The sequence below is a fragment of the Marmota flaviventris genome, chromosome 7 (genome assembly GCF_047511675.1).
Source record: "Marmota flaviventris isolate mMarFla1 chromosome 7, mMarFla1.hap1, whole genome shotgun sequence".
Lineage (NCBI taxonomy): Eukaryota > Metazoa > Chordata > Mammalia > Rodentia > Sciuridae > Marmota > Marmota flaviventris.
Genome location: NC_092504.1, coordinates 115,852,990 through 115,866,524, shown reverse-complemented (window position 1 = coordinate 115,866,524; position 13,535 = coordinate 115,852,990). Strand labels below are relative to the sequence as shown.

The 13,535-nt window shown below is 33.1% G+C and overlaps 1 protein-coding gene across 2 annotated transcripts; it reads right to left on the bottom strand.

Moving 5' to 3' along the window:
- Nucleotides 1-598: 598 nt before the first annotated feature.
- On the bottom strand, nucleotides 599-13,535 carry Plrg1 (pleiotropic regulator 1). Of its 2 annotated transcripts, XM_027926733.2 has the most exons (15): nucleotides 13,426-13,535; nucleotides 11,896-12,002; nucleotides 10,739-10,881; nucleotides 9,927-9,980; nucleotides 9,219-9,312; nucleotides 8,912-8,999; nucleotides 7,373-7,474; nucleotides 6,313-6,405; nucleotides 4,834-4,983; nucleotides 4,642-4,743; nucleotides 4,056-4,158; nucleotides 3,358-3,466; nucleotides 2,111-2,250; nucleotides 1,506-1,699; nucleotides 599-819 (listed from the first exon to the last, which is right to left on the bottom strand). In XM_027926733.2, exons 1-15 carry the CDS (start codon nucleotides 13,432-13,434, stop codon nucleotides 760-762), a joined length of 1,548 nt encoding a protein of 515 aa, XP_027782534.1. In that variant the 5' UTR covers nucleotides 13,435-13,535; the 3' UTR covers nucleotides 599-759. The 2 variants fall into 2 exon arrangements, with proteins under 2 accessions (XP_027782534.1, XP_027782536.1); XM_027926735.2 differs by lacking the exons at nucleotides 11,896-12,002; nucleotides 13,426-13,535 and adding an exon at nucleotides 11,540-11,613.

Here is a 13,535-nt window from a genome sequence, read left to right as displayed (position 1 = left end):
CCCATTAGTCAACTGTGACAGACAATCTGTCCTAGAGTACACCACTCAGGTTCCCGCATCTGGTTTCATCCAGTTAATGCCTCAGCTTAGAACACTGTTTCCTTTGCCCTCCTTGACTTCAAGGTCAGTTCAAATGGTCCTTCCTCAATGAAGTCTTCCCCAGGCCTCTCTGGGAAAGATGAATAGCCTTTTACTCAGTGTTCCTCCAGCATTACACCTACACCACCTGTATTGCAGCATTTCTGTAAGCTAGCAAAACTCGAAGTTTTAGAGATAGATAAATCTTATCTTTCCCTGAACAGTATCTACTGCTGAATTCTAAAGAACAAACTCAAAAACTGCTTTTGAAATGAACATATATAAATTAAGACTGAAAATTTTAAATCCCAAATTATCAGTTTTTAAAGGATTGTAAAAAACACCTGCTCCCCTCAAAACGTGTTGTTATAATAGACAATTTTTAAAAGAGATTTTTTAATAAAACTATTAAGAATTTTGTCTTTAGAACAGTCATGTCTAATAAACCTCCATGTGCTTGATATTTGCATCTTACTTTCTAGGATCACAAAATGTTCATTTTACAAATAAAAACACGGGGGGGGGGGCATAGGGGACAGTTTATTGTAAAATATTAAGCAGCAATGATTCCAGTAAATGAGTTTCTGCTTTATATTCCCGCCAGAACACAAAATGACCGACATCCTCATCAATGCCAAGCTTAAAAAAAAAAAAAAAAAACACCATGAAGACAATGCCACATTAAAATCTCTTTCGCTTGATAATTTCTGGTTTCCAGCTGACTGGATGAGTTTCTTCTGTCTAAAAGTAAAAAATAAATTAAAGTGCTATTAGTTGAATTCATGTTTAACAGAATTCCTTTTTAACAAAAATAATGTATTTATTCCAAGTCATATTATTTTCACTACATATTTAGCAGGTTATTAATGGTTTTAGGAATAGCTAATAAACTTTAGGCATTATCCAAGTGTAACAAAAAGTGAATACATTCATTAAAGATAAATTTGTAGTTTCTCATCCAAAATAAAATTTTCATTTAGCTATAGTAGCATGAAGCTTGTGATTCTAGAATAAATTTCCACGCAATTTAGTATTTGTTATTATTAGTGTACCATTTTCCTAGTAACTGTAAAAATGAAAGTTGGTATAAAAGTAAAGTGATATATTCAGGGTTGGGGTTGTGGCTCAGTGGTAGAGCACTTGCCTCACATGTGTGAGGCACTGGGTTCAATTCTCAGCACTGCATATAAATAAATGAATAAAATAAAAGTCCATCACCAACTAAAAAAAATTAAAAAAAAACTGAAGTGATATATTCACTTAAATCAATGAAAATGATACAGAAATCTAGGAGCAGACACTATTCAAGATGACAAATACCTTAATACCATGAAGATTATTTTTCCTTCTGATAATTAAATTAAGACCCTTGCTAAATTTGTATAGTTGTTATTTTACTTTAAATGTATGTAAAACAATGAACTTACTGCCGTATCATCCTCTCTGTACACTTTAATGGTTTTATCAGCTTCAGCTGTTAATAATCGACTTTCAGACTGATCAAAAGCACAAGCAAATATTCCTGATTCACTGTCCAAAGACCCAGGCTGCACAGCTGCATGAACTCTCTGAAAATTGTAGCCAGTTCTCCAATCCCAAAGATGCATAGTGCCATTGTCAGCTTAAAGGAAAAGATCTAGTTAGTTACGTTTGGTATCCTTTGACCAACAATTAACCTAAACTTCTCTTAATACTGCTTTGTCTACTTTCATCTGTTTTTAATTTTATCATAGATCTTAAAAAGCACCACAAAATTTGACAGTCAATTCCAGAATACTCAACCAAATATCATGCAATTCTCATCATAAACCTGTCTCTAACTTAGATTTATCACAGGGGAACTTAAAGTGAGCTTAACTGTGAAATATACTACATATATTCTGAATAGGCACAAACACGTACACATCCAAATATACCCTCTTCAGGCAAGTTCTGCTATAATACTTATCTCTGATGATTTAGAAATGTTCATTCATTGATTAAAAAATAAAACAATGAACTAAACACATTTATTATAAAAATCTTATGTTACCTCCAGATACAAGCACTCCATCGGAATTTACTGTCAATGTGTTAATAATAGCATTATGACCAGAAAGATTTTGAATAAAACTTCCATCAGGGAATTTCCACTGCTTTATGTTATCTGGAGAACCAGATGCAAATGTGTAACTGAAATAAAAGCAAAACGAATTAATGGCAACGTAAATCAAGCTAAACAAAATGGTGGGTTTTAAAAAGCTTAGTTAATTTCCCATGCATATTCACTGATATCTGTAGTTTTAGCACTCTTTTTTGTTCTGGAGATTGAACCCAGAATGTGTGGTTTTATCACTGAACTATATCCTCTGCCCTTTTTATTTATTTTTTCAGACAGTGCTTCAACTGGGTTGCTAAAGTTGGCCTCAGTCCTCCCACTTCTTCAGCCTCCTGAGTAGCTGGGTAGTCCCAGGCGTGTGCCACCATGCACCCAGCTCAATTTTAGCAAAATATTAGTGTCATATCAACATGCAAAAATATCAAGGTACTTGTTTCAAGTTAAATGAATTTTTCAAATTTTATGTTTTATTCTTTCATTTTCCTAGGGCTGTACATCAAGAGTAATAAATATGCAAATACCTAATTTCACAAAAAAGGCAAAAGAGTGAGCAACAATTCTGGAGAAAGGGAGAGAAAGAAATAGTGAGAGAAGAGGAGAAAAGAAGTGAAGGACAGGATGAAAATGAGTGAAAACAGGGAAAGGGAAGAAAAAGGGAAGGACAGGAGGAAGGAAGAGTTAGAAAAGAAAGGGAAAAGAAAAAATATAAATACAAACAGAAGAATGTCAGGAGTGATCTGATATGATGAACACTAGGATGTGATATTCTTCGCCATTTCTGTGGATAGCTTGACTATAATGTTCATGGTTCTCACTTTCTTGAACTTCTTAAGAATTAAATCATTCTATGTGTTTCTCAAGTCTAATATCATTTATGTGCAAAGCATGCCCAGCCAATGTTACTTTCTATTTTGATATGCACCTTTTGTCCATGATATACTTATATTGTCTAACTTGATAGTATTTGTGACTGTATAAAAGGCTTTCCTCATTTTATTTAGGGCATAAAGCAAAATAATTAACATAAGAAAAACTGAAGAAATGCATGTCCACAAGTGAAACAGGACTGACGGTGACAGCGGCTACATGACTGCCAAAAGCAGTGCTCAAGTTGTTATTTCAGTACTATACTAAGGCATAAAGATGGAAGAGAAGATAATGAAAAAAAAAAACACACTTACTGTCGTGGATGTAAAACCACAGCCCTGACTGATTTCTTATGATTTGTTAATGTCACTCTTGTCTTTCCAGCCACCAGATCCCATAATCGTATTGTAGTGTCATGGCTTCCTGTAATGGAAATACACACAAATCCAAAACATAGACCAAGAAAAAGAAGCAAAAGTGATATATGACAACATATGAAGCATTCTTCCACAAATATATACATATTAAATGAAAGTCTTATCATCTCTTGGCTAATTTCATCATAGTTCCAAAACTCAAGGTTGATTTTAAATGTTAATTCTTTTAAAAAAAATGTTAGGTGAAGGAATTATTTTCTAGTTTTTAATGATCCACTGTTAACAAATACAAGGTTCACATCAGTTCTAAAGGTTATTGATCTCAGAGTATTTTTGTCTTCTAACTTTAATTTCCTAGACTAATAATTTTGGCACTATAAAATAACACTAAAAAGTTTTCTAGTTGGATGTTACAAAATTCTGTGTATGAAATACCCTAAAATATGTAAAAAGTATGAAGTAAAAAACAACTAGAAGAAGTCTTAATAAGAAATTTCAAATTCCTACGATTAAAATATATAATACAAAAATATCACAAACACAATAAAAAGAATCACAATGAATGAGAAGTATATGTACAATTATAACATATTTGGTATGAACAGACTATAAATATGAAAAGTATCTTATCATACCAGTAATAATTTGTGGTTCTGCAGCTTGACACCTCACTGTAGCAACTGCATTTGTATGTCCAGATAATGTGTGTACACTGGCTTTAGTTCTCACATCCCAAATCTATAAAAATATAATAGACATACAGTTAAAAAGAACAGGTATTCATATCTCAGGCAGATAACCAGATCAATTCGAGGCTGGGAATTTACTAGATAACTGTGCCTCAATATCATAAAGAAAATGCTTACAAGAAGGATAATGATTTATAAGCTAGGCGGGGAATACAACTAGAAAACAGCTGCAAGGGGAAAATAAAAAGCTGAAAGATAAGGGTACTGAAAGACTAATGGGCATAATGAACTACTGAATAAAAAAGATAATGGACAACAGTTGTGACAAATTGGAAAACGAGAATGCAAGGCCAAAGAACTGAAGCCTAAGGTGGTAAAAAAAAACACATATAAGTCAAGAAAAGGAGGGACTAGGGTATTGACAAATGCAGCAATTATTTTTAATGCTCTGTCAAATAATATAAGACTGATATCAAATATGTATATGACAAGATGCAATACGTTTACAAACACACAGCTTTAACTCATTTACCCGGGCAGTTGAATCTCGACTACAGGTTACCAGCACATCGATTGTTGGATGCAAATCCAAACCATATACTGCACTCAGATGTCCATGATAATGCCTTATAACCTAAAAGATAAGGCAATAAAGTAAAATTTTCTAAAATTAGAAAAATAAACAGTAGCTCATAGTATTTTCAATACTTAACTCTAAGAGTACCTTATTATATTCAAGATCCCAGCATTTTACTTGTTTGTCTTCTCCACAAGAAAACAGGTATGGGCTCCTTGTGCTTACTATCACACCTCGCACTGTACTGATATGTCCGGTCAACGAGAGTTTTAACTTGCCACTGGCCAGGTCCCAGATCTGCAATCAAAGAATATTTTTTCATTTTGTTGGCTAACCCAAAGCAAATATTTAGAATCCTAATGTTAAGTCCCCAAATATATACACACATATACATAAAAAGTAAAAATTTGAAAAATGATCCTTTCCAAATAAAAGAAAATGTAAAAGGCATGCTCAAACTGTCAAACTAGAGAAATGTTTGCAATAGAGGTAAAGGCTAACATTCTAAACAATATGTAAAATATATCATTGATAATAAAAGTATGAATAACATGGTATTAGGTTGGCAAAGGACAACTGAAAAAAAATGAACACAAATAAATGAAAATTTGTATAGAAATTTTGTATGAACAACTTAAAAAAAGACTAGATACCCATTTTTTACTTATGTTATTAGATAAAAGAATACAAAATTGATGGACTGGAATGGATTCTCTGAAATATGCTGCAAGTCATTTGGGAAGTAATTTATACTTTGGATATCCTCAAAAATAGTTGATGTTCCTATTTCTGGGAATGTACCATAACAAAATAAAATACAGAAAAACACGTATGCATAAAGGCTAACTACAGCATCACTTTAAAAAATATATATATTTATTTATTTTTTAGTTGTAGTTGAACACAATACCTTTATTTACTTATTTTTATGTGGTGCTGAGAATCGAACCCAGGGCCTCACACATGCCAGGTGAGCACTCTCCTGCTGAACCACAACCCCAGACCCATACAGCACCACTTTTAATAATAAAAATCATCAAAATAAAAACTTTAATGTCCAACAATAGGAAAACAGACTGTAGAATATCAAAATTATATATTATGTAACCATTTAAAAAGATACAGACTTTTTATAATATGGCTTTGATATAATGTTAAATGAAAACAGATACAAAGTTATAAATATTTTTTAAAAGATACATATTTATACCTTAACACCCTGAAAAAAGTTTAGAAGTAAATGTACTGATGTATATAAACACAGAAATAAATGTTTTTTAAAATTAAATTTGTCTAAATATCTGATATTTATAGGATTATGTGTGGTTCTTTCACAGTTCTATAAATTTTCCACATATTCTATAAATTAGCCTGGTTTAATTTTGTAACCAGGGAAAAAATCTTAAAGTATTAAGGAATTAGGTTATTATGATTAGGATAAAACCCCTATTGCTTAAATGTCTCTTTTCAAATAGATATTTATTTCAAACTATTACTATTACAGACTACATGCTGAAGTCCAAGAAATAAAGGCTTGCAATACAATTCCTGCCATAGGAAATAATTTAAAATAGTTTAAACTTCTGCAACAAACACAAAGTCCTGTTATCTTTTCTTTCTTATTACCTTTATAGTTCTATCAGCAGATCCAGTAACAAACCACTGATTTCCAGGTTCCACAGCAATACATCGAACCCAACCAAGATGCCCACTGATAACCTGAATAAGAAAAAGTAAAATAGGCAGAATCATCTACACATTAGTCAAAATGTATTCAATTTTAACCACAACCTGGGTTTGAACTGCAGCATCTTTATATGTTTACAAGATTATCTGACAATATATTTTAGAGTGAGCAACATTAACTTATCTTCAATAGGTGAATGGGTACATAATTGCGGTACATCTATACAAAGGAATAATAGTCTTCAAAAGAAAAAAAAAAAGGAATGCTTTACTAACACACACAATAACTTGGATGAATCTCAAAGGCAAAGAATGAAGAAAGAAAGACAGTCTCAAAGAGTACATAATGTATGATTCCATTCTGACACTGTAAAAAGGACACAAGTACAGTGATAGAAAACATATCAGTGATTGCCAGGTGTGGAGGAGGGTATGACGAAAAGAACAACACAGTGGTGTTTTGAGCTGATGCAGATCATGGCAGTGGTTACCCAAACCCATATATCAGTTAAAATTCAGTAGACCTATACATCGAAAGAAAAAAGTCTCTTACAATGTGATCATTTGAAAAATAAGATCATGTTGGCTGTACATTTCCTATTATATAAATTTTATTTTATATCTGGTACATTCTGAGTTATTTTAATTTATTGCAGTTGAAAGAATAATTGGTAGGTACAAAAACTCACTAATAAGGTGTTTATTCCTCAGCCTTCATGTTAAATACTTCAAATATTTTCCTATATTTATTTTGCCTGTCCTACACATTTAGTAGCCTTCTGTCAATATTTTATACTGCACTTTACAAAAAATACTAGTATACCTTTTACCCAAGGAAATCTCAAGATATCTTTTAACAGTGCAAAAGCCCCTTCTCATCCCACCGCAGATCACTCTACTATTTTCATATTCATTCCTTCTCCTTTTTCTATTCTTCAGCTCTCATCAAATGGAAAGCAATGATATTGTACATAGTGGAATAAAATCTAGATTTGCTCACCCTATAGAGTTTCCATGGTGGGTGCCACTGGGGTTTTGGCATTGTAGGTGCTTTTTTGGCCATCAGCGCAGAGTTCTTAGTATTGCCAGTTTCCATAACCATCTAAATATGGAACAGATTACATTATCAATAAAGAAGTCATATTTAAAGTTTGGTTTTTAATTAAAAGATGGATTAAAAGGGGATTTATGAAAATTTTTCCCCTTAAATGAGAGAAAAACACCTAACATATTCAACTGAAAAGTCAGTCTAAGACTCCTACTTCAGAACTTTATTTTCTGTATGTTCATTTTTAAAAGCAAGTAAAAAAACCTCAGAGAGGCAGAGTATTAGTTAAGAGCAGACATCACTCTGAGTTCAAAACTCAGCTATGCCATTTTCTAGCTGACTGACCTTATGTAAAAATTCTTTAACTTATATGTGCCCATGCTGAAAAATGAACAGCAAAATGCTTTTATCATGGGTTTCTATTCATCTTTAAATATAAGCACTTAAATACTATTTTAAAGGTAAACTGCTGATACCGATTGAGCATCCTTAATCCATAAATCCAAAATACTCTGAAATCGAAATTGAATTTAGATTTCAAAATTTTAGATTAGGGATGCTCAACAGGTAAAGGCTACACAAATATTTCCAATCCAAAGTTTGAAATCTGAAACATTCTGGTTCAAAACACTTCGAATAAGGGCAACTCAACCTGTACCATCTATTGTTAGTGTACATTAATTTAAAAAAAAAAAAAAAAAAGAACATAAAATTCTGCCCTCAAGAAGTTTAAATTATATCCTCCCAAAGATGCAGAGAGCTTGAACACAAAGACTGCTCTAAATGAGAATGAAGAAAACATGTGGTGTGAGCATCACAAATTCATTCACTTCATATGAAACAGAATTCATAAAAAACTGATGAGTTCGATTCCTACACTGAAAAAAACAAAAACAAAAATATAATATAGTTGTAAAGCCCATACTTACGTCAAGACACATAATAAAATAGCTTCACATTTTCTGTTATTTTTTCCTACAACTATTTTCACTAAGAGCAATTGTTGTTTACTTACAAATAAACCAATTTCTACACACTCATTTATAAAATGCTAGTTGTAGAGCCCAAGAATATTACCACACTATTAGCACTCAGCTTTAAGCACACACCAATTTAAAGTTCAATTGAAAGAAGACTTTCATAATTAGCACAAAGTAACACAAATTTCAGGATAATACTTCCTGTATTTTTAATAGTGCATAGTAAATACCAAAATCACATTGTCTTAATCAAAATACGTATTTCGTGCAATGTGCAAGTAGATAATGGATGTAACAGGATTTCAAATTCTAAAACATATGTTAATTTACTAAAACCCAAAGTTTTAGGGCAAAGAAATGTTAATGACTATCTCAAGCTGCTATTTATAGGAACAAATTCCAAGAAAGTGTTAATTTCTCTAATAGTTAAAGGAAAACTTTTGGAATAAAGGTAACAAGGTAACATTCCAAAAGCTAGAAACCTGTTTTGCTATATGACAGAGAATCTTACTGAATTCATCACTGTAGGTTGTGAACGGTCAGAAGCCCCAGGATGTCGATATTCAGTTCCACCAGGTGCAGTACGATTTCCCTCAACTCTGAGGCAAAAGAAATATTATGAAAGTAATTAATACCTCAGTCACACGACTTGAGGCAAAAGAAATATTATAAAAGTAATTAATGCCTCAGTCACATGGTCAGTTTAAATTTTTGTGAAAAGTGCCAAAATAAAATATACAGTTATAAACAACTCTGAAAAAATGTAAATGGTGAAATATATTTTCAATCTTTGTAATTATAAGCATAACATCTGATACCTGGCCTGGGAAGAAGGTAATGCCACTGCCAAGGACTGTGCAGCTGATTCGCTGGGCATTCTTTGGACCTTAGTATCCGCTGTCAAAGCAACTCCTGTTAAAAATAAAATCAGTTCTTCTTAGTAGTTATTTTTGTTCTCATTTATATATATATTTAAAATAAACTGTTAGAGAAAAAGACACTAGTTGGTGATCTCCAGGCAGTGATATTACAACAAGTTTGATTAAGCCTTGCTTTGTTTCTAAATTTGATCTAATTTAAGCAGCTTGGTATTAAAATAGCCCAATTTCGTAATTTAAATTATTAAAATTCAGATATTACTTTCAAAAGCAAAAAAATTAAGCAGCTACTCAAATACTCATGTTTCTAAGAATGAAAGTTACTATAAGATGCACCCAATCCCCCCGCACTTTCCGTTCTATACATACCACGCATTGTCTGTCCTCCACCCTGTCCATATCATCTATGTGCCAACCCATCTACACACCTACAAACACACACACTGCAATTTTTAATCATACCTACTTCTGTACCAACACTTTTATCATTTTTAATGTTTACATAGTTGCATGTCTGTCTAAATCACTCAGGTAAAAAACTTAGGTCTAGAACTAGAGCAGTCTTACTGCCTTTGAAATTCTAGCATGGTGCCTAAAAATATGTAGCAATAAAATAAGATTATTTCCAATACATAAAAGTTTACTTACCAGGTCCTGGTGGATATGGATGTGTACCTGTAACCAAATACTCAACTTCTTGTCCTAAAAAAGAAAAAAACAACAAAAAAGAAAATATATGTATTGATAGTGAATCTATCTTACATTCAAGTATGATCTTTTAGAATATATCAATAATATTAAGTTACTAACTGGATTTTTCCTCTCCCAACTAAACTTAAGTCTCAAAAATAAGGAAAGTTCATCAGTTTTGTTTTGACCTCAATAAACCAAAAACTTGGTTATTTCCTTGTCCATTAGCTGGTAAGAGATCAAGAAAGCTCATGCATTTGCTAAACAGCAACGGTGTTTCTGTTTTTCATTTGTTTGTTTTTGCGGTGATGGGGATTGAACCCAGGGCCTTGTGCATGCATGGCAAGCACTCTACCAAATGAGCTATATTCCCAGCTCTCCAATTTTAATTTATGTAGAATCTTAGATCCTCTTTGTTCATTACAACTTCAATACTTAATTTCATCTTTCTGAATTATAGCTAAGATAAATGATCTTCCTATAGGTTAGAAATATTCTTCAATTTTCTCCATTAGTCTCCATTGTGACCGTCTGCACATCCAACACATTTCTGCCATCATTATACGCTTTTATTTCCCATTAGAAAAAAAGTGATCAATCAATAATCTAAGCTACGACTCTCATGGGCAAGTCAAAACTTCCATCTTAATACTGGTATAATACTGTGTGACCATAATAAATGCTTTCAGAAGGAGCACTAATAAGACATTTGTTTTTATATTTAAAAAATTCACATAAGTCCTGTCATTTCTGATTTATACTATACTTACCTTGATTGGCAGGATATTGTTTATGACCGTATGAATCCGTTGCATTCTGAGGGCCTTTCTCTTTAAGATTTTCTTTTGAAGTAGGCATATGCAACACAGGACCGTACTCATTACGGAGCTTGATTGCCATTTTTCGTTTGTGACTATTTAAAAATTATAAACATAAAATATATCCTTAAATACTTTAAATATTTCACCAATGTGTTTATGAAAAGCTAGTAAACAAGTACTTAAATAGCTTAGGCTTGTGTAATCATGTAGAAAAAGTTTCTAATTAGATTTTAAAGTTAAATAGTAGAGTCAAACATTTTCAAGTGCATTTCCACACCACATAAATTTATTTTTTGTATCACACCAACATTCATTAAACTTGAGTAATATTTTAGTTACTTAATAAAGACAAAACTTTTCATGATTAATTCCCAAGGATCCAAATAATTAAAGATATACAGAAACTAATATATCCTTTAAAAACCTCAAAGTCAATATACTTTATTTCTAATGTCTAAATCTAAAAATAGTTTAAACCATCTGTACCAAACTTTACTAGATGTGTCTAAAGAGTTCAGTTAGAACTAATCAAAGCACTTAATGAGTTCAATATTTTAAAAAGAAATGCACTTATGTTACTTTTATAGTCCACCTTATAAGTTAAATATAAATGCTTGTTTGAGGAATTAAATATTTTAACAGAAGGGTAAAGGGCAAAGAAGGAACACTGCACATAATGCAATCCCAGACTGGAGCTGGAGATGTAGAACCAAAAATATGCCACCACTCAAAAATCTTCATCATACTAACGAGAAAAGATGGGAGTAGAGGTACTGGCCAGGTACAATTTCAGCTCAGCAAGGCTCTGAGAGCAGCGGGAAGCTGAAAGCACATACAAAGTGATTGATTATAAGATAAAATACCTAAAAGGGGCTCTGCTAATTACTGGATATTTGTAAAATGCAATTAATTAATTTTGAGATTTTATTGTAAAAGGCAAAAAAAAGTTAAATCAGCTGAAATTATGCAAGAACATCACTTCTTATTGGATAGATAACCTATGTGTAATAGTATTTTAAGACCTTTAAAGGTCTTCCTCTCCTTGCTTTCTTCCATCAATATCAGAATTTTAAATATTTTAGAAACTGAAAAAGAACTATACCTACCTCTCTTCATCCAAAGGCACAGGTTTTCCATTATCAGCTACAAACATGTCATGGGTTCTCTTCAGTGACCTGAACACAAGTGTGTGCACAGAATGTTTCTGTACTTCCTAGGAAGAAAAGAGTGTAATTGCACATTTAGCAACAAATTACCCATATCATAAATTAAGCAAAATTACTTTTACATTTTACATGTTTCAATATGTAAAAAGTTTTATACATATTGAGTGCATCACTGCTATTTGTAGCAAGCTACAGGAGTCAAGTTCAGAGAAGAGGAGAAAGTTCCTCTTTGGCCAGAGCCCTAAGTATAGCAATTGAGTCATGTCTGGGATTAGTAATTTATTCAATGAATATTTATTGAGTTTGTACTTATATATCTTGCAGGTATTGTGCTAGAAGTTACCCAGAGAACAATGAAAAGGTAATAATGGTCCCTGTGTTCAAAAGAAAACAGACAATTAAAAATAAGTAAAATAATTCAGCATTTTGAAAAGTACTATGAAGACAAATAAGGGGCTAAGTCAGAGAACACAGGAAGAACTCAATATAATTGAGGTATCTCTTCGATGATATTTAAGTAGAGAAGGAGAAATCCCTGCTGAAAGGACAAAGGGATTATAAAATTACAGTATAAACATAAGAACAATCAAGGCAGACTGCAAAGGTGCTCAACAGTTGAAATAAAGTAAGAAACACTGCACAACTGTGTACATTGGCTGAGAGGGTGGGTTGTCCTATAAGATGAAGCTGCAAGGGTAGGTGAAGTTCAGATCAGCTCAGGTCTTTCAGACCATTACACAGCCTATATTTTTGTTTTACCAACAGAGTCAAAGGAATTCCTGCAAAACATGAACAACTCACATTTCAAAGAGAACAAAAATGGAAGAAGGGAGATGAGCTGGAAGCTAATGCACTAATCCAGGCAAAAGATGAATGAAGCTAGTCTGAATTAAGATAAATGCAGGATACGGAGATGAGTGGATGGAATCAATATTTGAGATAAGACAAACAAGATCTGTTTGTCTGAATGGGAGTTCAAGCTAGGGAAAAGATGTAAAATTTCAAGAATGGCAGGCTCCTGCAGTTCAGCTGAAATGAGAGACATAAAATCTGAATGCAAAAATTGAGACGATCTCTAGTCTTTAGGACCCCTGCAGTACAGCTGAAATGAGAGACGAATTGAACGCTAAAATAGAGAAGGTCTCAAGTCTTTAGGACACAATCAATTAACACTGCAGTACCAGTGGTCAAGCATCATCAGAAGGCAGTGCTGGATCCCAAGGGTCAAATAAGAATTGGATGAATTATCTCAGGCTTCCCGCCCAGACAGAAGCAGCGACTCGGATTCTCACTTGGCTTCCCTCCCTCCCCAGAAAACCTTAAAAAGAGACCACTCGGCCTCGGTCAAAACGTCTACCCTCGCAGCCTCTTCTCGCCCCATATTCCCAGCACATTCCACCCCCTATGAACAATGCCAAAGAAAAAAAGCCCAGAGACTAACAACTCTTGAGTGCCCAAGCGTCACTTTACCTCGACCATGACGCTTCCGTTTATCTGACCCCTCTGATAACGAAGAAACACTTATCGCCAACGCAGAAACAGCCGCCGCCACTCTTCAGCCTCTTCCGGAATCCGGAGCC